The 20254-nt window shown below is 34.7% G+C and overlaps 2 protein-coding genes across 2 annotated transcripts in view; both read right to left on the reverse strand.

The window, feature by feature from the left end:
• Window positions 1-13929, reverse strand: part of LOC130835572 (centrosomal protein of 152 kDa-like) — a 31868-nt gene extending 17939 nt beyond the window's left edge. The window contains 1 exon segment of the mRNA XM_057707199.1: window positions 13907-13929. Coding sequence (XP_057563182.1) covers window positions 13907-13929 — 23 coding nt within the window.
• A 923-nt stretch (window positions 13930-14852) lies between these two features.
• The window catches only part of LOC130835573 (thiamin pyrophosphokinase 1-like), a 65004-nt gene continuing 59602 nt past the window's right edge, over window positions 14853-20254 (reverse strand). The window contains exon 3 of the mRNA XM_057707200.1: window positions 14853-15049. Coding sequence (XP_057563183.1) covers window positions 14853-15049 — 197 coding nt within the window. The remainder of the gene's footprint in view (window positions 15050-20254) is intronic.

A 20254-nucleotide genomic window follows, 5' to 3' on the forward strand; every position in this document is an offset into this window, starting at 1 on the left:
ATTCAGAAAATATATGTTATCAATAGGAAAAAATTTTCCAAAAACACATAATTATCTCAATAAATGTCATTAAATAAATATTTCAACAGCATATACCCTGACAAAACCATAATTCAAAAAGATACATGCACCTCAATGTTCATTACAGCACCATCTACAACAGCCAGAACATGTAAGCAACCTAACTGTCCATCAACAGATGAACGGATAAAGAAGATGTGGCACATATATACAATGGAATATTACTCAGCCATAAAAAGGAATGAAATTGAGTTATTTGTAGTGAGGTGGATAGACCTAGAGACTGTCATACAAAGTGAAGTAAGCCAGAAAGAGAAAAACAAATACTGTATACTAATGCATATATATGGAATCTGGAATCTAAAAAAAATAATGGTACCGATGAACTCATTGGCAAGGGAAGAATAAAGATGTAGATGTAGAGAACAGACTTGAGGACACAGGGAGTGGAGGAAGGAGAAGCTAGGACAAAGTGAGAGAGTAGCATTGACATATATACACTAACAAATGAAAAATAGATGGCTAGTGGGAAGCAACTGCATAACACAGGGAGATCAACTCAATGATTGGTGATGACCTAGAGGGGTGGGATAGGGAGGGTGAGAGGGAGACTCAGGAGGGAGGGGACATGGGGATATATGTATAAATACAACTGATTCCCTTTGTGGTACAGCAGGAACTAGCACAACAATGTAAAGCAATAATATGTCAATAAAGATATGGAAAAAATATGGAAGGAATAAATACATAAATATTTTGATAAATTATTAAGGCTTAATATCAACCATGGTTATTTTTAAAATCCTTATTAGGACAGGAAGAGAAGGAATTTTTATAGAAATTATTATGATATATGGCTGGCTAAAATCCAGTAGTATTCTTAGTAAAGAAATATTAAAGGAATTATAACAAATATAAAAAAGCAAGGGTGCCATCACCACTATTGTTGAAAATATTCTGGTCAAAGCAATATATAAAAAGGAGGAGATGTGACAGAAACTGTAATTATCTCTAAATATGACAAAACTCTCATTATTTCTAGATGATACTATTGTCAACCTAAAATATCTCAAAAAAATGATTGAATAACTGCTCAAACATCTGAGTTTGCTATATCTAATCCTTTTAGAATAGACATCAGTAGCTCTTTCATAAAACTAAAAAACCCATTAGAATGAAAAAAAATAAAAATGGATACACAGATAATGAAATTGAATAGTGATTCCAGTAATAAATCTATATATATAGGAGAATATATTACATAAAATGTGAAATTAAACTAATGTGGGCATAAGTGGTTAATATATGGTTAATAAACAGTGTTGAATCATTGGGGAAAAAGAGTTTCAAGTAAATTATAACCATATCAAAAATTTCAATGTAAAAAGTATACAAAATGCTGAAAAAATTATAAAAATATATTTATATAGTCTTACAGATGGAAAGATGCTGAACTTAGAATGACAAAAAAATGAACAAGTTAGACCACAAAATTTTAAATAACTATATGATAAAATGCACCATAAATAAAGTTGAAAGACAAGCAATATTCTAGGACAGGTTGGCAAACTATGGCCTGTGGACTGGCCGTACTTTTTACTTTTTGTAAATAAAGCTTTGTTGGAGCACAGCCATACCTGATTATTTATATATTGTCTGTGGCTGCTTTCGACAAGGGCAGACTTGAATATTGTGACCAAGCCCATATAGCCCACAATCCAAAAATATTCACAACCCCTGGTCTAGAAGAAGGTATTTGCAATGTACTTAACAGACAAAAGGTTGTTATTCAAAATGACCACCAGGAAAAGTTGTCAACTATCCAAAGCTGAGTTTACCACTTAATCATGGCACCAAAGCCTACTTTGAAAGAGTCTCAGTAGTGTCAAAAGTTGGCAGTGAAAGGTGTATTTTTTCAGTGTTTTGAAGTCTGGTTTCCAGTGATTAAGGCAAGTCTTTCAATGAAGAAATCTGGTTGTAATTAATAATAATAATACCTTTATTAAAGTATAACTGGCATATTTGAACTATATAATTTGTTCTTTTGATGTATGTATAAACCTATGAAACCATCATTATAATTAAATAGTCAATATATAAAAATTCCTCATACTTCTCTGTGAAAACCCCATTTTCCTCCATTCAACCACAAAGGATGCCACTACATAATTTAGATCTACTTTAATTTCCTTTGGCAACATTTTGTAGTTTCTGTACAACTTTTGTCAGATTTATCTGAAAGTATTACATAAATTCTTACAATCTTCCAAAACTGAATCAGGAAGTGCAGCATTGGTGGTATAGTGGTGAGCAGAGATGACTTTCAAGACTGAATTAGGAAGAAGTAGTTAATCTGAACAAACTAATCACTAGTAGTGAAATTGAATTAATAATCGAAAAACTCCCAGCAAACAAAAGTCCAGGACAAGACAGCTTCACAGGGGAATTCTAACAAAGATATAAAGAAGAGTAAATATCTATGCTCCTCAAACTACTCTAAAAAGTTGAAGAGAAGGGAAAACTCCCAAATTCATTCTGTGAGACCACTATTACCCTGATACCAAAGCCAGGCTATGTCTCAGTCTTACATATCAAATCTATGTTTATAAACTATGGAGTATAAACCATTGTTTTTTCATCCAACCATTTGTTCTAATTTGCCTGATATACTTACTGCTACAGGATTACTCCATTTACACAGGATAATACTATTGTCATATCTGGAGTTTTTTTAACCACTTTTTCCCAATGTTCATAACTTTTTCAAATCTTTACCTTTTCTATTTTTTTCCATAGCCATAAAATAAATCATGAGCTGATCTGACTTTAATCATAAAAAAGATGCTCACAAAGAACATCAAATACTTGTCAAATTCTAAACCTCACCTTAAAAAGTAGACATAATCCTTCATTTAACAGATTAACATGCTGAAACACATGCAAGTTGTTGTCCCTCCCCCGTAAGCCTTTAGGTAGTAAGTGGCCTCACTGAGATTTGGACCAAGGTCTTTCCAATTCCATAGTCCCTGATGCATCCAAATTAACTGCCCTCTATGTTTTCAGACTCTCTTATCCAAGCATAAATAAACCAATAACAAAAGTCACTTTCTCTAAGTGCTCTTGATATGGTCATTCTCCATTGTAGAATTCCAGCTTAGTTTTCAATCATCGTTTACTCATAAGTTATTCTTTCCCCAAATTGCCCTGCCCTTAAGTGTATTTATGTGGATTTTGTACTCTCCACTATTGTCAAGCAAATCTGCATCATTAATTGATTTAACAATATGTGTTGATTTATGTGCTCAATTTATCCATGATTCTCAGTTCCTTTAATTTGCAGCTCTGATAAAGTATTTATCTCTTTCATGCAAGTTTTTTTTTTTTAACACACCCTCTAACAAGCCTCAAGGTCACCTAAAGTAAGCACTCCAAAAATCATTTGGGATCCAGGAATATCATCTCTGCACAGCTGCAATTCTTGCATGCATGAACTCAGTTTACAGAGATGTGTCTATCTGTTTGCTCATTTGCCTTTGTTGTCTGTCAGTATTATTATGTGCATCCTTTGGAATTCTTCACAGAAATTGATACAGTGGCCAATCAGTGAACGCTTATGCTTTACTCACCATTGCTACACATACTGAAAAAGATGAGAATCAGGTCATACATAGATTCAGAGGATGGTTAAGCACAGGAAAAAATTATTTTATCTTAACTACCCACATAAAGCCAAAATGTGGTATATCAGGATGCAAAGGCAATAGGGTCTCATTAGAATCTATCTACAATCACCAAATTCTGATCACCAAAATTACATCACATTCTTGGTGTGGGGTTGGAGAACCATAATATTCAAATTACAAATAGCAACAGTACACATGAGGGATAAACAAGATTTGCAAAGAGTTAAAATATGATTAAGATAGATAGCCCTTGGGAGGCTTTCAATAAATGTATATTAATTGAATAAGTGCCTAAAATATGGTTGCTTTTTAGTTTTAATGCTGTGATTCTGTCTATACAGAAACAGGATACAGGAGAGTTGAGGGAAATTTTGTTCTCTACGGATTATCCATATACTTTATCTCAGAGTTGCACTATACAAACTTGGAAATCCAAACTTAACAATTTGGGCATATACAACCCAATAAAAATCCTAATATTGAGCAGTAAAAAGCACATTATAAATGTCATTTTTATTAATGTATAATTTGCAAGGAAAATATGCTGGTCTTATTAAATGCAAGTGAATTCACCAAAATATCAAAAGAGTATATAATTGAAAGGGAAAGCTAACTTGCTTGATTTTATTTATGACAATGAAAATAATAAAAATATGAACATAGTCGTGTTCTAAAAAACATTAAAACCCTAATAACTTGTTAGAGGTTAGTATTTTGTCCAACCTCTAACAAGTCTTTTCAGTTCTTTGCTTTTTAGCAAAAATTGCAATTTCCAAAGATAAAAATCTAATTGCATATTGTTAAATCTGTTTCCTTCCAAATTCATAAAACATAAAAATAATTTTAATGTACATAACTGAAAAGTAGCTACTTTGCAGTTAACACAAAGCATTATTAATTTCAAACAAAAGTTTTATCCCTTTCTGTTGCTAAACCATCAGCATTTTATTTTGTGCTTAATTTATATTCCTTAATGTGCTTTTTGAAATTCAGCACATCTTTAAAATAGTGATCATTTTTGTTTACAGTGACTAAAGCTAAAAGCTATTCAACTCTTGTACTAATTATTTTATTTTTCTCCTCAGCAAATTAGTGAGCACTAGGCACCAAGCTAGGAACGTGGTTACGAAATCATAGTCCCAAAAGATTTAATTTATTAAACAACTCTTCTAGATTGAAAGCCATCTTCTGATTGCAAACATCAACCCTTCCCCAAATTTATTACATTTAGTTAAGATAGTTTCACATCATTCTGTAAAGCTCAAATAAAAATTCAGTTGAAATTATCTTTAGCATATTTATCAGCTTGGACAGTTATTAATGCATCTGTTCTTACCACGTTGATAAGTCACATTAACATTTTTCTTAAAAATTGAGTATGATGACTGAGGTCCTAAAATATAACCAGTCTAACATTCCTGATAATACATTTTCTATTTTTTATTACGATAAAATTGACATGTAACATTATATTAGTTTTAGGTGTACACCATAATGACTCAGTACTTGTATACACTGAGAAATGATCATTACCGTAAGTCTAGTTGCTGTCTACCACAATACACAATTACAATTTTTTTTCTTGTGCTGAGAACTTTTGAGATCTACTCTCTAGCAACTTTCAAATATGTAATACAGTAGTAGTCACAATACATTTTTGCTTGGACGGGACATGCACCATGATAAAGTTCAAGTAAGGGATACACCAGTAACTTCAGTGAAACAACTGGTAAAGGAATGATTTAAGGACCCAATTAATCACAACTTGAGCAATTTATCATAGAAGTAGACAGATTAGGAAAAATAACCCAGGCCAACATCTTTGCACATAGCAATCAGAGATAGAGTTGCTCTATTGAATCAAAGACTTCGAGCACATCATGAAGTCAAGGGGCAAATGTGAAAAGAGCAAGATCAGCCCTATGCAAAATATGGGGTGGATGAAGTTTTTTTCAGTTTCAACCTTCTATACCTCATTTGTTTCTCCTGATGTTTTGCCCCAACTTTATTTCTGCCTTAGGTGATCACCCCTAAAATGTACATTTGTTTTCCTCTAATGTCCTCAGGTCCACTCTTATCCTCATTCTGCTTTATCTTTTCTACCTGGAAAATTTAAGATATACCAAAATTACCCCCTAATACCTATCAAAAATAATCTCCTAACCCATATCTTGCAATATGTAATTTCAATTATCTACACATAGAAAGCAGTTCCATAGCACATTTGCTCTAGAATGTTCATGCTGGGGAAAAAACTTAAAGAAGCATTTGCATTTTTACAGCTCTCTAATAATTTTACCAATGCCTAAATGTTAAATTTAAGGAGGTGTGGTGTTAAAAATGAGGATGAATTTTTTAACATTCCAGAAGCATTTTGATGTTAACTATGGAGACCATCAATCTTTTTTTTTTCGCCTATCTATCAATAGTTGTTTCTTCTACTGAAAGTAACTGCAGTCATAAACCAAATAAAATCTACATATACACAGCCAAACGAATGTGTAAAAATAATTGTGTATGTCTCTTAAAATCGTATTTCTCAATATGAGGGTCAATCGCTATGTATAAAATTATCCATGAGGAGTCTACCAAGAGGCTGCAACCTCTGCAGGATTATATTCCCCAGGATTCATGTTTTAAAAGTAATCTAACATAACGGAATTTAGAACATTTTGTGAAAAAAAAGCAAAAGAAAAACATCCTACTTAAGTGTTGACTCAAGTTAGACTTAATGACTCTACACATGTAAACTGCTGAGGCTTAAATAAGGATGAACCTGCATGGTCTTTCCCTTACTTGCTGAAGTGTTCTGGGAAAAGTAACTACTCTCTTGATTATTTTCAGATGTAGGATGAATTTATGAAAATGTGAGCATCAAGATACATATGGATATAATGCATTCCAATATATGTGATGAAATAAGAATCTAAGTGCATAGACATATTAATTAATTAATGGAAAAATGCTTCTTTACAGCAAAATATTAATTAATCAATATGATAGATTGATGAAGTTAGAAAATCATCTGTGGTGGTTAAAACTAATAGGTAAACATTTGGTGCAAAAAGTAGTAGGCTGAAATTAAAAGAGATAGATTTTCCTTTTTAAATATGGGATAACCAGTGCCTAGAGCTCTTTCACAGAAACTCTTTTTGAAATTAGTTATGAGAGTTTATAAGTTTTTGTACTCACTACTCAGATCAATATTTAGAAAATTTTATAGTGTTTTTTAAGTCTGGCATGATTCTTCAAGTTTTTTAAAATTAGCATTACGGTATTAAGAAAAGCTAAGGAGAGAAAATATTAATATCCACAAAACATAGGGATGTGTTTAAAGACTTACAAAATGATACACAGCATGCTACTCATCAATACAGATTAATTTGATATCTTTTGTGCAAAGAGTACAAAACAAGTAGGAAAAATGTTTCCACACCTCTATTTCTCATTGGCTATGATCACTGATTCTACAACCTCTCAGTGGATTCATCAGAATTCCTACTTTTAAAAAAGAGGAGGGACCAGTGTGTCTGAATAATTTTACAGTGCTTTACTTCTCTGATCATCTTTATGGAAACCAATGACAGGATATCTAGAAATCTGCTTAGGTGGAGAAGAAATAAAGCCAGACTACAATACGTTAATGTTCTACTAGAACATTTCCCAGAAAATTCAATAATTGAAATACAATAAAATGTACATATTATTAAGTCATTTACAGAACTAAAAGCTACTCACTCCAATTTAACTTTATATTCATAAAATTTCATTTTTAAAATTACATGTATAATCAAACCCTGGCAAATTAATACTGAGGAGCAAATTAAATTGAAGAGTGGAATGAATTCCTTATACCTCACCTAAAATATTTATCTTATGATCATCTAGTTTGCTATTTAAGTAAAATTTCCTTAGGCTTTATCAATATCTTTTCATTTAACATTATTATATTGTGGCGATAAATTAAAAGAGCACACATTTTCTTCTTTTGGTTCAAATAGTGTTCCAGAGAAATAATCTATATGGAAAGAATGTCTTGAGCCCACATTTACTATGAATAAACTTTGTGAGAAGTGTACTATGAATATTCAAGTCCTCTAAATTATTAAGTCAGATATTACTGTCAGACTCTGAAACAAAAACTGCTGAATGCTGTCAAATCAGTGCCATCAGCTCGAAGGGTCAAAATTGACTTTTGTAAGATATATATGTGTATATATACACACACACACAGAGTAAGATACCTAGTTTACATTGTCAAGAAGCTGATTAAGTATTAACTGAAATACATTTTCATTGCATATAAAGTAGATCAGAAACTGATCCTTTGATATTAAGATATTAATGAGGTTATTCTATCTTTGCCTTTATCAAAATTACTTTGCTATAAAACTGAATAAGGAAAGTATGTAGAGCACTAGAAAATGGGGCATTTATTTCCTAAAATCCAATTTCCTTTCAATTCAATGTCAGTAAATTCTGAAAGTAAAGTTGGGAGGATCTTTGTGTTTACTTCTCAAAACAATCCCCTTTTGATTATTCTCTTGGAGCAATCTAATACTGTCATAGGACGAGGTATCTCCTGCCTCGACTACCTTTCCTAAACTGGAGGTTCTCTTTCTCACTTTTGAAAAGAAAAAAAAAAAATTATTGGCCAACATTATTAAAATAGTAGTATATTAAGATGGTAATATCAAGTAGATATTATATACAACATGTAGGCAAGAAATAGATTTTTTTAAAGAGAAATAAATATTCTCTTAGCAGTACACTTTATTCTAGCAAAGAGTTAAAAGTTGTTTATAATTCCCCAATGTGGAGATGAAGCTAGAATGCTCTTAATTTGAACCATGTTTGATTTCTTGCTCCATCCCAAGTAAATCCTTTCAAGCTTCACAAGTGCCCTTCCTTTTCCTGGGAGGGAGCCTATGGCTTATATACTATATTCTTGGTGACGTTTTATCTCTTCTTCCATCATTGCTCACATTGACTTCTTTCTACTTAGTAAGATGGAAAAGAGTTCATTCCCCTTAGACTTACGAACTCAAAGGATACTCTTAAACTTTCAGTTATTGTACAGCCACTTACATTAAATAATTGATCAGGGATTGCCTGGAGCTGGGTTAGAGTGGAGCTGATTGGCACTTCTCAGTGCCATACTCTGTTAATTACAAACTTTGTTCTCTGAACAGACATTGAATTAGACGTTTCAACTCTCTTCAGATAGGATAGGCTCAATGCGGCCTTCCTTCTTCAGCAACAGAGAGTCATCATTCCTCCTTGCAATTCAAGTCTTTTGAACAGCCATCATTCCTTCCTGTACTTCAAGTATTTTAATACTTGTGTTCCAAAACCCAGCCAAGAACTCCACAGTTCTCTTCATTCTCTCACCCAAGAGGTCTCTGATCAAAGAGACTGGTTATTCCAGAGCTTCTCAATTAGCCATGCAACTAAAGAAACCCCAGGACTTTTAATATTCTAAATATATACACATTGCTTAAATATTTTAGCAGCCCACAGCTTTTCCACATTGATAAACACGGCAATGTCAAAACTTATATTAATTTTCCATTCATCTTCTGGTCTTTAAAAATTTGTAGAGAAATTTAAGTTCTTCAAACCTTATTAGTATTGCTATGATCTAGATCTATTTAGTTATAAATGCAAATAACAAAATAATTTTCAGAGTTATACTACTTTCTCAATTTTTCCTCTTCATTAACAGAAGAAAATTAGAAAAAATGCCAAGAGAATTTTTATTTTCTCAGCAGGAAACTGAAATAAATATCTTGACATAGGTTCTGTGACATTAAATTTAAACCTGCAAAAGTCCAATTTTAGTCAGCAAATGTAAGTTGTGCCTTTACCTACTGCCTGAGAACTTTGATTGGAAGAGTTACACGCCAAGAATTTGTCCCCAGGCCATGGAACAGCAATAAAGGCCACCATGGCTATTAATCTGCTCTAACCTGAAGGCAATGAAACTTATTTTGCCCACACCAGAAGCTCAATCTCCCATGATTTCTGGTGTTTCTCCTGGGAATAGCCACCTTAATGCTCCACCTTGGAGACTTTTATTTCAAACCTACCTGAAGAAATTTTTTCTGTATTGAATCTAAGATTCTGCACTACAATCTTATTTGGGGGCATTTTGCTCACTCAGTATTCCAGAGAAGGCAAAACAGATTGCACATACTGGTGTTGGTCAGTTGAAATAAATTTTATGAAAGATTATTCCTTGCAAGTAAGCAAAAGATACACAGTGAAGTTAAGAAGTATAGAACAACTCTGGGAATGGTTAATCCCAATGTTTGCAGTGTGAAAGGGAACTAAACTGGCAGTCAATCCACAGGACTTGGGTAACTGGGGGCAGACAAGACCTGGAGAGTCTAAGACTAGCAAGTTAGTATGGAAAAACCTCCCAAAGAAGAGGAGTGATAAGAGTAATTCAGGAAGATTATTTTTTTTAATTTATTATTTTTTGGGGGGTACACCAAGTTCAATCATCTGTTTTTATACACATATCCCCGTATTCCCTCCCTCCCTTGACTACCCCCCACCTCGAGTCCCCCCCACCCTCCCTGCCCCAGTCCTCTAAGGCATCTTCCATCCTCGAGTTGGACTCCCTTTGTTATACCACAACTTCCCTCTGACTATCTATTTTACAGTTGGTAGTATATATATGTCTGTGCTACTCTCTTGCTTCATCTCAGCTTCCCCTTCACTCCCCCGCCCCCTCCCATACCTCAAGTTCTCCAGTCCATTCTCTGTATCTGCGTCCTTGTTCTTGTCACTGAGTTCATCAGTACCATTTTTAGATTCCGTATATGTGAGTTAGCATACAATATTTGTCTTTGTCTTTCTGACTTACTTCACTCTGCATGACAGACTGTAGTTCTATCCACCTCATTACATATAGCTCCGTCTCATCCCTTTTTATAGCTGAGTAATATTCCATTGTATATATATGCCATCAGGAAGATTATTTAAGAGTGGAAACCAAGGCAGAAACCTAGAGCTCTGAAAATGTTCAAAGGACAAGTTGTATTAGCAAAACATTTAACTATGGATAACTGATACTCCAACTAATAGAAGCTTAAACAAATAAAAGTTTCTTTTTCTCACATAAAATTAGAGGTGGGCAGTTGCTGGAATTACTTTGCTCATTGAAACTACCCTGACCCCAGTATATTATCATTCTGTTCTACCATCTTCTGTTGGCTCTTACTCACATACATGTCACCCAGTTGTTGCAAGATGATACAACAGCTCCAGACATGTCTACATTCAAAGCCAGATATGTGCAGTAAGCACCATACCAGCTTCCTGCATCACTTTGGAATTCAAAAACATTTCTAGAAAACCTGAGCAAAAATCCATTTACATCTCATTGGACAGAATTGTCACATGGTCACTTACTAGTTGTAAGGGAAAATGGGAAAATTAACAGATTCTGCTTTGCTATGTGTTTCTGTAACATAAATTAGCTAATACATGTTTGGTAAATAAAACAATAATGTCATTGTAAAGCAATAATTATGTTGTTACATGTGGAACTTTTCCTATGCAAAGGGAGCCAGAACAGAAGCAGTAAATACATGTTGTATGGATTGAAAAATGAAGTTTTTAACATTTTAACATTTCTGAAACCAATGGAGTTTATAGATGTGTGGACCAGGTGAAATTATTACAAATTGTCATTGTCTATTTATGTGGATGCAAACTCGGTCATAGCAATACAGATTGTCATACATTCAAATGAATTGTATACTGTTGGTACTGTAGGCCAAGGCAATACAACTGGAGACAAGACAAAGTGTAAAACTCATGAAAATCAATGAAAGACATTTCCAAATAACAAAGGGCTGATATGACTGATATATCTACCAATCATGTGAAAGGATCATTAAGACAGAAAGCATCAGTTTGTCAGAAATTGAATGCTGATTTTGAACAGAAGCTGTTTAATATCTACTGATTCATGATTCAGTGAAGATAAAATAAAATATTAATTAGTCAAATAGAAAAAAGCCTCAAAATTTGTAAGTTAGTAACTTGGAAGAAACTTCAAAGTGCTTTTAAGAAAAGCTACAGTGCTCATAATAACATACGTTATAATACCATGTGCAAAAAATACAGAGGACACTGCTGAGTTGAAATGTTGACCTCCAAATGTGAGCAAGTTTTAGCAATATTTACCAATTTTCTTTACTTATAATTTTTGGTTTTAGATATGCACAAGAGGGATATATTTTTTAAAAATCTGTGACCAAATGTCTAAGAGAACTCTCAATGAGTAAACAACAAAATCCTACTTTGAAAATAAAACATTGTGTCATTGCTTAATTAGCATGTATCACTATTATTAGTGCCTAAAATAATGGAGTGCCTTGTTTTACAATCAAGACATCTTAATGAATTTGATATAATCAGCAGGAAAGAGATGAGAAAATCTTCATATTGGCAACTGCATTAGAATCAGGAACCATCTCTGAATAATTTTGAGAAATTTTAAAATAGGCTACTCAGGAGATGTTCCCTCTCCGGAGAAGTTCGCCCCAGGCTTGACGGGCCCTTGGCTCCTGGCAATTGAGCCACCTTCCTTGGTTTGGAAAAATGGTGGCCCCACTAGCTCAGAGTTTGGTCTCCATTTGCATTGACTCAGTACCTGCTACTTCTGCTCTGGCTGGAGTGTTGACAACATCTCCTTGGCAGTTTTTTGTGATTTTTTTAATATTCCCCTTGGTTGCCCTCTGTTTGCTTCTGATTTTCAGATACATTCGTGACTATTGGCCTTGGAGCTGCAATCCTGCTAAATTTTCTTATTGTTTCTCATAATTCATTTGTTAGTTATTTTGGAATTACTGTGTATACAATCATTTAATCTATATTAATGACAATTTTATTTCTTCCATGTTAATCTTTAGTTATGGTTGTTTCTTCATTACTGTACTAAATAAGACTGAACACTGTTATGAGTAAAAATCATGAAAGTGTGTATCTTTGCCGTGTTCCTGAATTCAGTGGGACAGTTTTCATTATTTCACCACCTGAAAATTTTTATTTGTACATTAGTTTTCAATTATTTGATTTCTTTAATAAGGAACATTAATTTTTCTATGCTTATGTCTATAAATTTATTTATTTCATCAAAATGTTCAAGTTTACAACACAGAGGTGCTCAAAATACGCTCCTCTTTTTAGTGTGTCTGCAATATATTTTCATGCCTAATATTGTCCACTTGTTCCTTCTTTTTTTTCCTCCCCCTTTATCACTCTCACTGTAAGTTTGTCAATGTCTTTAGCTTTAAGGAATAACTTTTGCCTTTGTTTATTCTTTCTGCTGGAAGTTGCCTTTTGATTTCTTTAATTTCTAATCTTTTATCATTTCCTTCTTCTGCTTTCTTTAGACTGGTTTTCTTGTTCTTTTTCCTAAATTCTTTAAATGGATGCTCAACTAATTTTTAGCTTCCTTTTCTAATATGTACTTTTTAGTCTATAAATTCCCCCTCTAAACTTGGTTTTAACTACATCTTACAAGACAAATGAGGAAGCAGAGCAGGAGGACATTGTCTCCAACCTCCTTGAAGACTTATTTTTTCTTTTTTATATCAAGGTCTGCAATGACCTGCATCTCCAATCAACACTAACTTCTTTTTAACTTTTTTTGACCTCAAGAGTTTAGGACGTATTTGGCCCCCAAAATGCACTGATTTTTTAGATGCTGTGATGCTAGTGTCTTTTGGTTTTCTACTCACTTGACTGCCTGTTGCACAATTTTTCTAGCTAAAAGTTTAGGAATTATCTTCCTTCACTCTTACCTGTGCCCATCCCAAAGTGTGCATGCTCTCACATGCATGTGTATCAGCATGTGAACACACACACACTCCCAACTGTGTAATACACTGACAAATCCTATCAATTCAACCTCAAAGGCATTTCCAGAGCCTGTGTATGTACTCTATGGTTCCCACAAATATCATAATTCAAGCCATTATTGCCTATTGTGTGAACAATTCAAAGACACTCCTTACTGGTTTCTATGCTGTGTTGCTTGCTTGCCAAAGGAGCAGAGTGATTTTTAAAATACAATAACTTCCTTCAAGTCATATCATCCTTCCTTTTAGAATTCTTCAAGGAATTGTCATTGCACCAGAGCAAAATCTAAATTTCTTTACCTGGTTGGTCTACCCTATGCCTACCTGTCCAGCTCATCTTTCTCCATGCTTCTGTCTCTCCCACTGTGTTCCAGCCTCTTACTATTCCTTAAACACAACTGGTTTATTTTGGCTTTAGTGCTTGGCCTTAGCTATTTCTTCTCCCTGGAATGCTCTTACCAGAGGTCTTTCCAGGACTGGTTCCTTCTCTTCTTTTAGATTTTATTTTTTGCCACCTAATTTAGCCACACAGTCACTTCATCACATTAGTCAATCATAATTTTGTGAAAAAACTTTATACCTATCTTTTATTATATACTTGTTTTTCTATATGTTCCAGAATTTAAGCATAATAAAGATATTGTTTATCTCTGTTCACTACTTTATCCCCAGCATCTAGAAAAGTACCTGTCACCTAATAGAACTTAATAAATGAAAGTGAATCCTCAAAATAAAATATAAAAAAAAAATTAGTCCCAAAGCAGCTCAGAGGAACTACTGTATTAATATTATTATCTTAATTCCAGAATGATTTGAAAGTTCAGAGAAGAAATCAGAAAGCAAAAACATATGATCCCTGGTTCAAAATCACCTTGTAATGATCATTTTTCCGAGAGCACTGCCATGCACAATTTAGAAGAAGACCCTGAACGGAGAGGGAGACTCAGTCTCCACTATGAAATATCAAGAAATGTTTCTCACCTCCTCCTTCAATTCTTGCAAAGCATGTTAGTAAGAATAGTTGTGTTCTCTTTCCAGAATCTGTTTGAAATGGCTCAGGCAGAGAAATTATTTTCCCTTTTAAAACCCTTTCAGTTTTGCTTGGATTTTACTTTTTCTCTCATTCTCTAATAAAACTGTTCAATGTCTGATCTCATTCCTCTGAGAGGTTAAAATTCCTCGACTACTGCCGGGCAAGGGAAAACTAGGGGGATGGGGCATCCAGACAAGATGACTTCTGCCCTGAGTCCGCTAGGGCACGTAGGTGTCATCACACTTCATTTGATCTCAGTGCAGAGGACAGCAGGTGGGTTCTAAGGAAGCTCTGGAAGCTGCCTTCGGCCAAAATGCTCAGCATGGACTGGCCACCTGTAGTACTGGTCAGAGCAGGAACAGCAGAAGCCTGAGCACTGTGACCACTGCAGTTTTCACTCATTCCTTCCCTTTGAAGGGAAGTTTTAAGAAAACCTTTGGGTTGGAAATGAAAATGGTTAAGAATCAACTTAAAATATTAATTATATAAACATTTTATTCAACCTTCTGTATGTAATCCACTAAATTACTACTAAGAAAAAGCTGCCCGAGGCTTCTCGCTAGCCCTGTTGAGTCCTGTCCCCAAAACAACCACTGCCAGACAGAGAAAGTAAGCAGGGCATTTGACTAAAGAAGGCCACTGGTGGGAAGCAAGAACCTCAACGTTTTACAACAGACAGAGTTATTATGACAATTAAAGTTATGTTCAGATGACTCTGCTTCCAGAAAATCTCTTATTAAAAGTGAATCTTCTCTTTTAGAAGCAGGAATTCAAAAAAATCTTACATATGGGAAAGTATAAACCAATTATTTACTTACAGAACTAAAGAACTTAAATTATTGACAGTGAGCTTCACACAGCAGTGTCACTTCTGCCCGTATTAAATTTCTCCTCTTCACAAGGTCAGAACCCAGAGTGAGTGATCTGCTACACTCTCCAAGTGCTCTAAATTTTGGAAGCTGCTCAATTTCCTCCTACAAGCTCTTTGGTTAGAAGTATGTCCTAAAACCCATTCAAAGTAGCTTAAACTCAAAAGTGGAAATCTGGTATAGTGGCACAGGATTTTATTACACAGCCTTAGAACACATCTGGACCTCAAAAACAACAGAACCAGGGACATGGGCTGGCTCCCCAACTCTAGAATCTGTTCCATTTCCTCTAGCTGAATTCTTCCCTCTCTTTCTTTCTCTGCAAACTGGCCTCCTCTGCTTCTCCTGTCACCCACATAGAGATGGAGGTATATGCTCATTTTTTTTAATATTTATGTGTTTAGATTTAAGTTTCTATAACAGTCATCTTCTAGAAACAAAAAAGAATGACTACTGACCTGAGCTTAATCATATAGTAATAAGAAATTCAAATTCTGGGATCTCAAAAAAAAAAAATCTGGTATCTCTCCAGATCATCTAAAACACCACAAAGTTGAGCTGAAGAATCTAAAGATGTCACCTCAAAAATGGGCTTTGTTTACATCAGGGATTTTTAAGATGATGCACCAGGATGCTAAGAGGAATGCTGGAGAAAAATATTAGAACTTTAATTTTACTTTTATCCTGTTAATATTCCTTATGTCTCATGCAAGGGCATTTTAATGAGTTCATTTTTTCAGGCTAAGGAGTTTTCTTTTTATTGCATCTACAACTTCAGTGCTAAAGAACTAGAAATTGGACTAACATCTGGCCTGTCCCAAACCACAATGAACAAAGAATCAGGTTCTAAAAATAAAGCACCACAAGTTAATTTCAAAGTAGATATTCTATGGAACACTGACCGCTAGTCCTATTAAGGATTATTATGCAGAATGCTCAGTGTTCCAAATATCTTTAGAAACTTTATTTTGTAATTTTTCAATCTGCTAATGATCTTCAGTTCCACATTGTTGAACTGGAGATGTTTGGTTCTATTGACTTTGAATATTGCCTGTTGTTTCTCTGACATTAAATGCAGGCCTGGGACCACCAAGACACTTTTACAGACGAGCTGCTGATGATAAATGGCTATAACTTATCTACAAAGGGAAAGAACTTTTTAAAGAAGACAATCATTTGTATTTATTAATCCCTCCATAATTTGTCTTCAAATTAGAAGTTGTTATGATTCAACATTAATATTTGAGTGGGAACACTGAGGTTATTATTATTGTTTATGTGCAATGGAGAAGAGGGTTCATTTTCAAAGTGGACCTGAAGTAGTTTTGTTGATTAGCATAATAATAGGAAGGCTATGTAGTCTCAACTGTCATTATTAACCTTCTAGAATAACATCAGACACCAAAGTATCATCAGTCTCTGATAGTCTTCCCAGTCCAAGGAAAAAGGTGAGCTGTAGGTTGTATGGAATCAATGGGCAAGTCAGTGTTTCTGCAGAACATTCATAGTTGTGTGCATGAGTGTGTGTGTTTTTCTTTTCCTTCATTACTTGACCAAACTGCATGTGAAATGGACCTATCAGTAACAATATTGCTGGTACTTCAATAGGTATAAGCAAGACAAATTAAATCAGGTGAAATTTAATCCAAAAAATGGAATTTATCCAGTATTCTGAAGGCTTAGCACTTTGTGGGAGCTCAATAAATATTAAATCAAGGTTACAATATTCAAGCCTTGTTGAATCATAAGGAAAAATTAATTTCAAAGTCCTAGGCTATCTATAAAGGACCCCCTGCTCCCAGGCTCTGAATTCCAATTTTAAGGTCCCTAGCAGGTACGCTTTAACAGATAATGCTCACAGCAGCCTGCATAGGGAGAGATATTATTTGTGAGATGAAGAAGAAAATCTTATAAAATACAATGAATGAAACTCTTGCACTGTGACTGGGAACAAATAAATAGAGCAGATTGAAGACTCCAGGAATGGAGTCATCACATCAATCAGTGAATAATTTTCTTTCCTCTCTAATTGTAAAAGTGATTTGAAAACTAATCAAATCTTAAGCCAAGTCCCAATAATTATATAGGTGAATTGAGACCTATGTGGGCTAGAATTTTTAGAAGCAAAACCAGTTGAGCACAGATTAGCTCAGTATAATGTTACTCTACTCATTTCTGGAACTTCCCTTGGAAAATCTAGGTTTACTTAACAAGCCTAGCTTTCATAATTACTATTTTTATGTATAAAGGTGATTGAAAACCCTCTGTATACTTTGGAGTTGCTTCTAGGTGAGTTCCATAAGGATATTGAATAAGACCATGTTCCTGTTAAAGACTGGGTAGCTAATGATCTGGTGTAACCAGTCATTCAGTTGATGTGTGACATGTAATTTATCCTCTCTGGTTCTCAGTTCTACCACTAGTAAAATGGAAATGATAACACTGATGTCAAAAGGTCTCTGAGAAGAATAAGGAAGAAACTATATGAAGAAGAAACAATACAACAGAAACATGGAATAAATAACTGCTGAATCTGAGACACCTGGTGGGTGGTTCTCCAGATGGAGCAGAATGGTCCCCAGAAGCCTTTGGCTGCTCTGTTGGCTGGCTTCAGATTGCTGGGGTATATGAGCAAACAGCATTAAGCTATTTGGGACTTCCTGCCAGCCTCCATCCATGAATAAAAGGAAGATCTTGGAGAGACTCTGGGATAGCTTTGGAGGCTCGAGTCAAATAGGGACTCGTAACACCCTCAGGCATGTCTCACAGCCTCCCTGGGATGTCTCGCCATATTCAGTTTCCCAGGACAGAAAGATCTTTGATAAATGAATCAATTCAGCACCACCTACAGATGTAGATTACTTGGACAATTCATTAATCTCCATATTTTTGCCTGTTGAAATTGTTCAAGGCCTGGCTCAAACATTGATTCTCCTAAACATTTGCTGATACCAGTCAAAGGTATGATTTCCCACCAATGAAAATCATGTTGCATTCTGTATCTCTTTATAAAAATATCTCAACCTACCTTATGTTATATTATGTGTATATTTGTCTTACTGTCTGTATTAATCAACTGTCTCCATTATACTGCTGCATAAAAAACAACCCTAAGTCTCAGTGGCTTACAACCACAACCAGTAATTTTTCTCTCTTGGGTTTTCATTATTCTCCTATGACCAGTAGCACAGGAGGCTTCTGCTGCATCATGCCCACTGACATTCCAGCAGCCAAAGCAAGTCACACGGTCAAGCCCAGTCAATAGGGTTGCAGTGTATACTTCACATATACTAGTGGGAGGCATGAACATGGCACAAGCAAAGGAGTGAAAAATCAAAAACAAACATCCAGTAACGTATTACTCATAGTAAGCTCTATTTTTCTAAATATGTGTTGTTCACTTCTATATCTAAAACCCTAAGTAAGTACTTTAAAAGCATTTGCTTACTCAATCAATTCACGGTTGAATACTGAAAACTCAAAGCAATTCCATCCCTAGCACAGTGTCTGGCAGACAGGAGACACACAGCCACTGTTTACTGAAGTAATTTCTTCAATGAAGAGGAGTTGAGAACTTCCTTATATGATTCTTTAATGGATATCAGACACCGAGTGGGGACTCTCTACCCAGTTTGTGTCCTCCCTGAAGCCACAGATCTGATCTGAAAACCCAGTCAAGAACCCTTCAGTGACCCCAAACTGTGGGCTCTGAGAACCAGGCAATGTGATTAAAAGGATTATCACTCTCATGGTTTCTTAAACACGCTAGAGTTCAATCATCTCTTCTGTGATTTATCACACAAAGCAGCACATTGCATCAACAAGAGAGACAAAAGTTGAGCTCTGCCTTTCCTGCAGATGGACCCTAACACCAAGTCAAATATAATCCTCTAGGGGCCACTTCTCTTTCACTTTTCTCATTTTCATTTTGAAATTTCTTTCAGGCATGAAAGTCTACAATATCTGAACAGGTGAATTAGTTTGGTGAATGAAAAAGAAACTGTTGATTCTTTACTTGTTGATTGTATTCATAGAAAAAGAAGTTTCACTAAATTTCTCCAATGATTTAGATTACTCACACTGAGCCTATATTAACACAGTGTAAAACTTATGCCTCTGTCTCTTGCCTACATAGTAACAGTGAAGTTTCAACTACAAAGATGCCTCAAGGCCCAGTGATTGTATAATTGTCTCCTGGAAAATAATTTCCAAATGTGACAAGGGCATCAACCATCCTCTTGAGCCTACTAAATTTACTTCTTCCTTCATCTCGTCTGCACTGTCTTTTCGTATTACTACCCTGCAAGGGCAGATCAAGATTTTGTGGAGCCTAAGGTTTATATAATTAGGGAGAAGAGTCTTTAAAGAGAAAACTGTAAATTACAAATACAACATTAGAATTAAAAAAGAAAAAGACTTCAAATGAGGAGCCCTATAAACTTAAGCTGCATTAACTTCAGGATTAATCCATCTGTGCTCTCATTATAACTAGGGTTGCCAGATAAAATACAGGATGTCCAGTTAAATGCAAATTTCAGATAAACAAATAATATTTTATTATACATGTACAGACTTTGGGATATATTTATACTAAAAATTATTCTTTGTTCATATGAACTTCATATTTAACTGTGCATCCTGTATTTTTATTAACTAAATCTGGCAACTCTACTTAAAAGATGAAAATTAAAGATAAACATCTAAGTCACCAAAATAAACCATCAATACCCACATGGATCTTCTGAGGCTTTCTCTGACTTCCCTAGATAA

The sequence above is a fragment of the Hippopotamus amphibius genome, chromosome 14 (genome assembly GCF_030028045.1).
Source record: "Hippopotamus amphibius kiboko isolate mHipAmp2 chromosome 14, mHipAmp2.hap2, whole genome shotgun sequence".
Taxonomy (NCBI): domain Eukaryota; kingdom Metazoa; phylum Chordata; class Mammalia; order Artiodactyla; family Hippopotamidae; genus Hippopotamus; species Hippopotamus amphibius.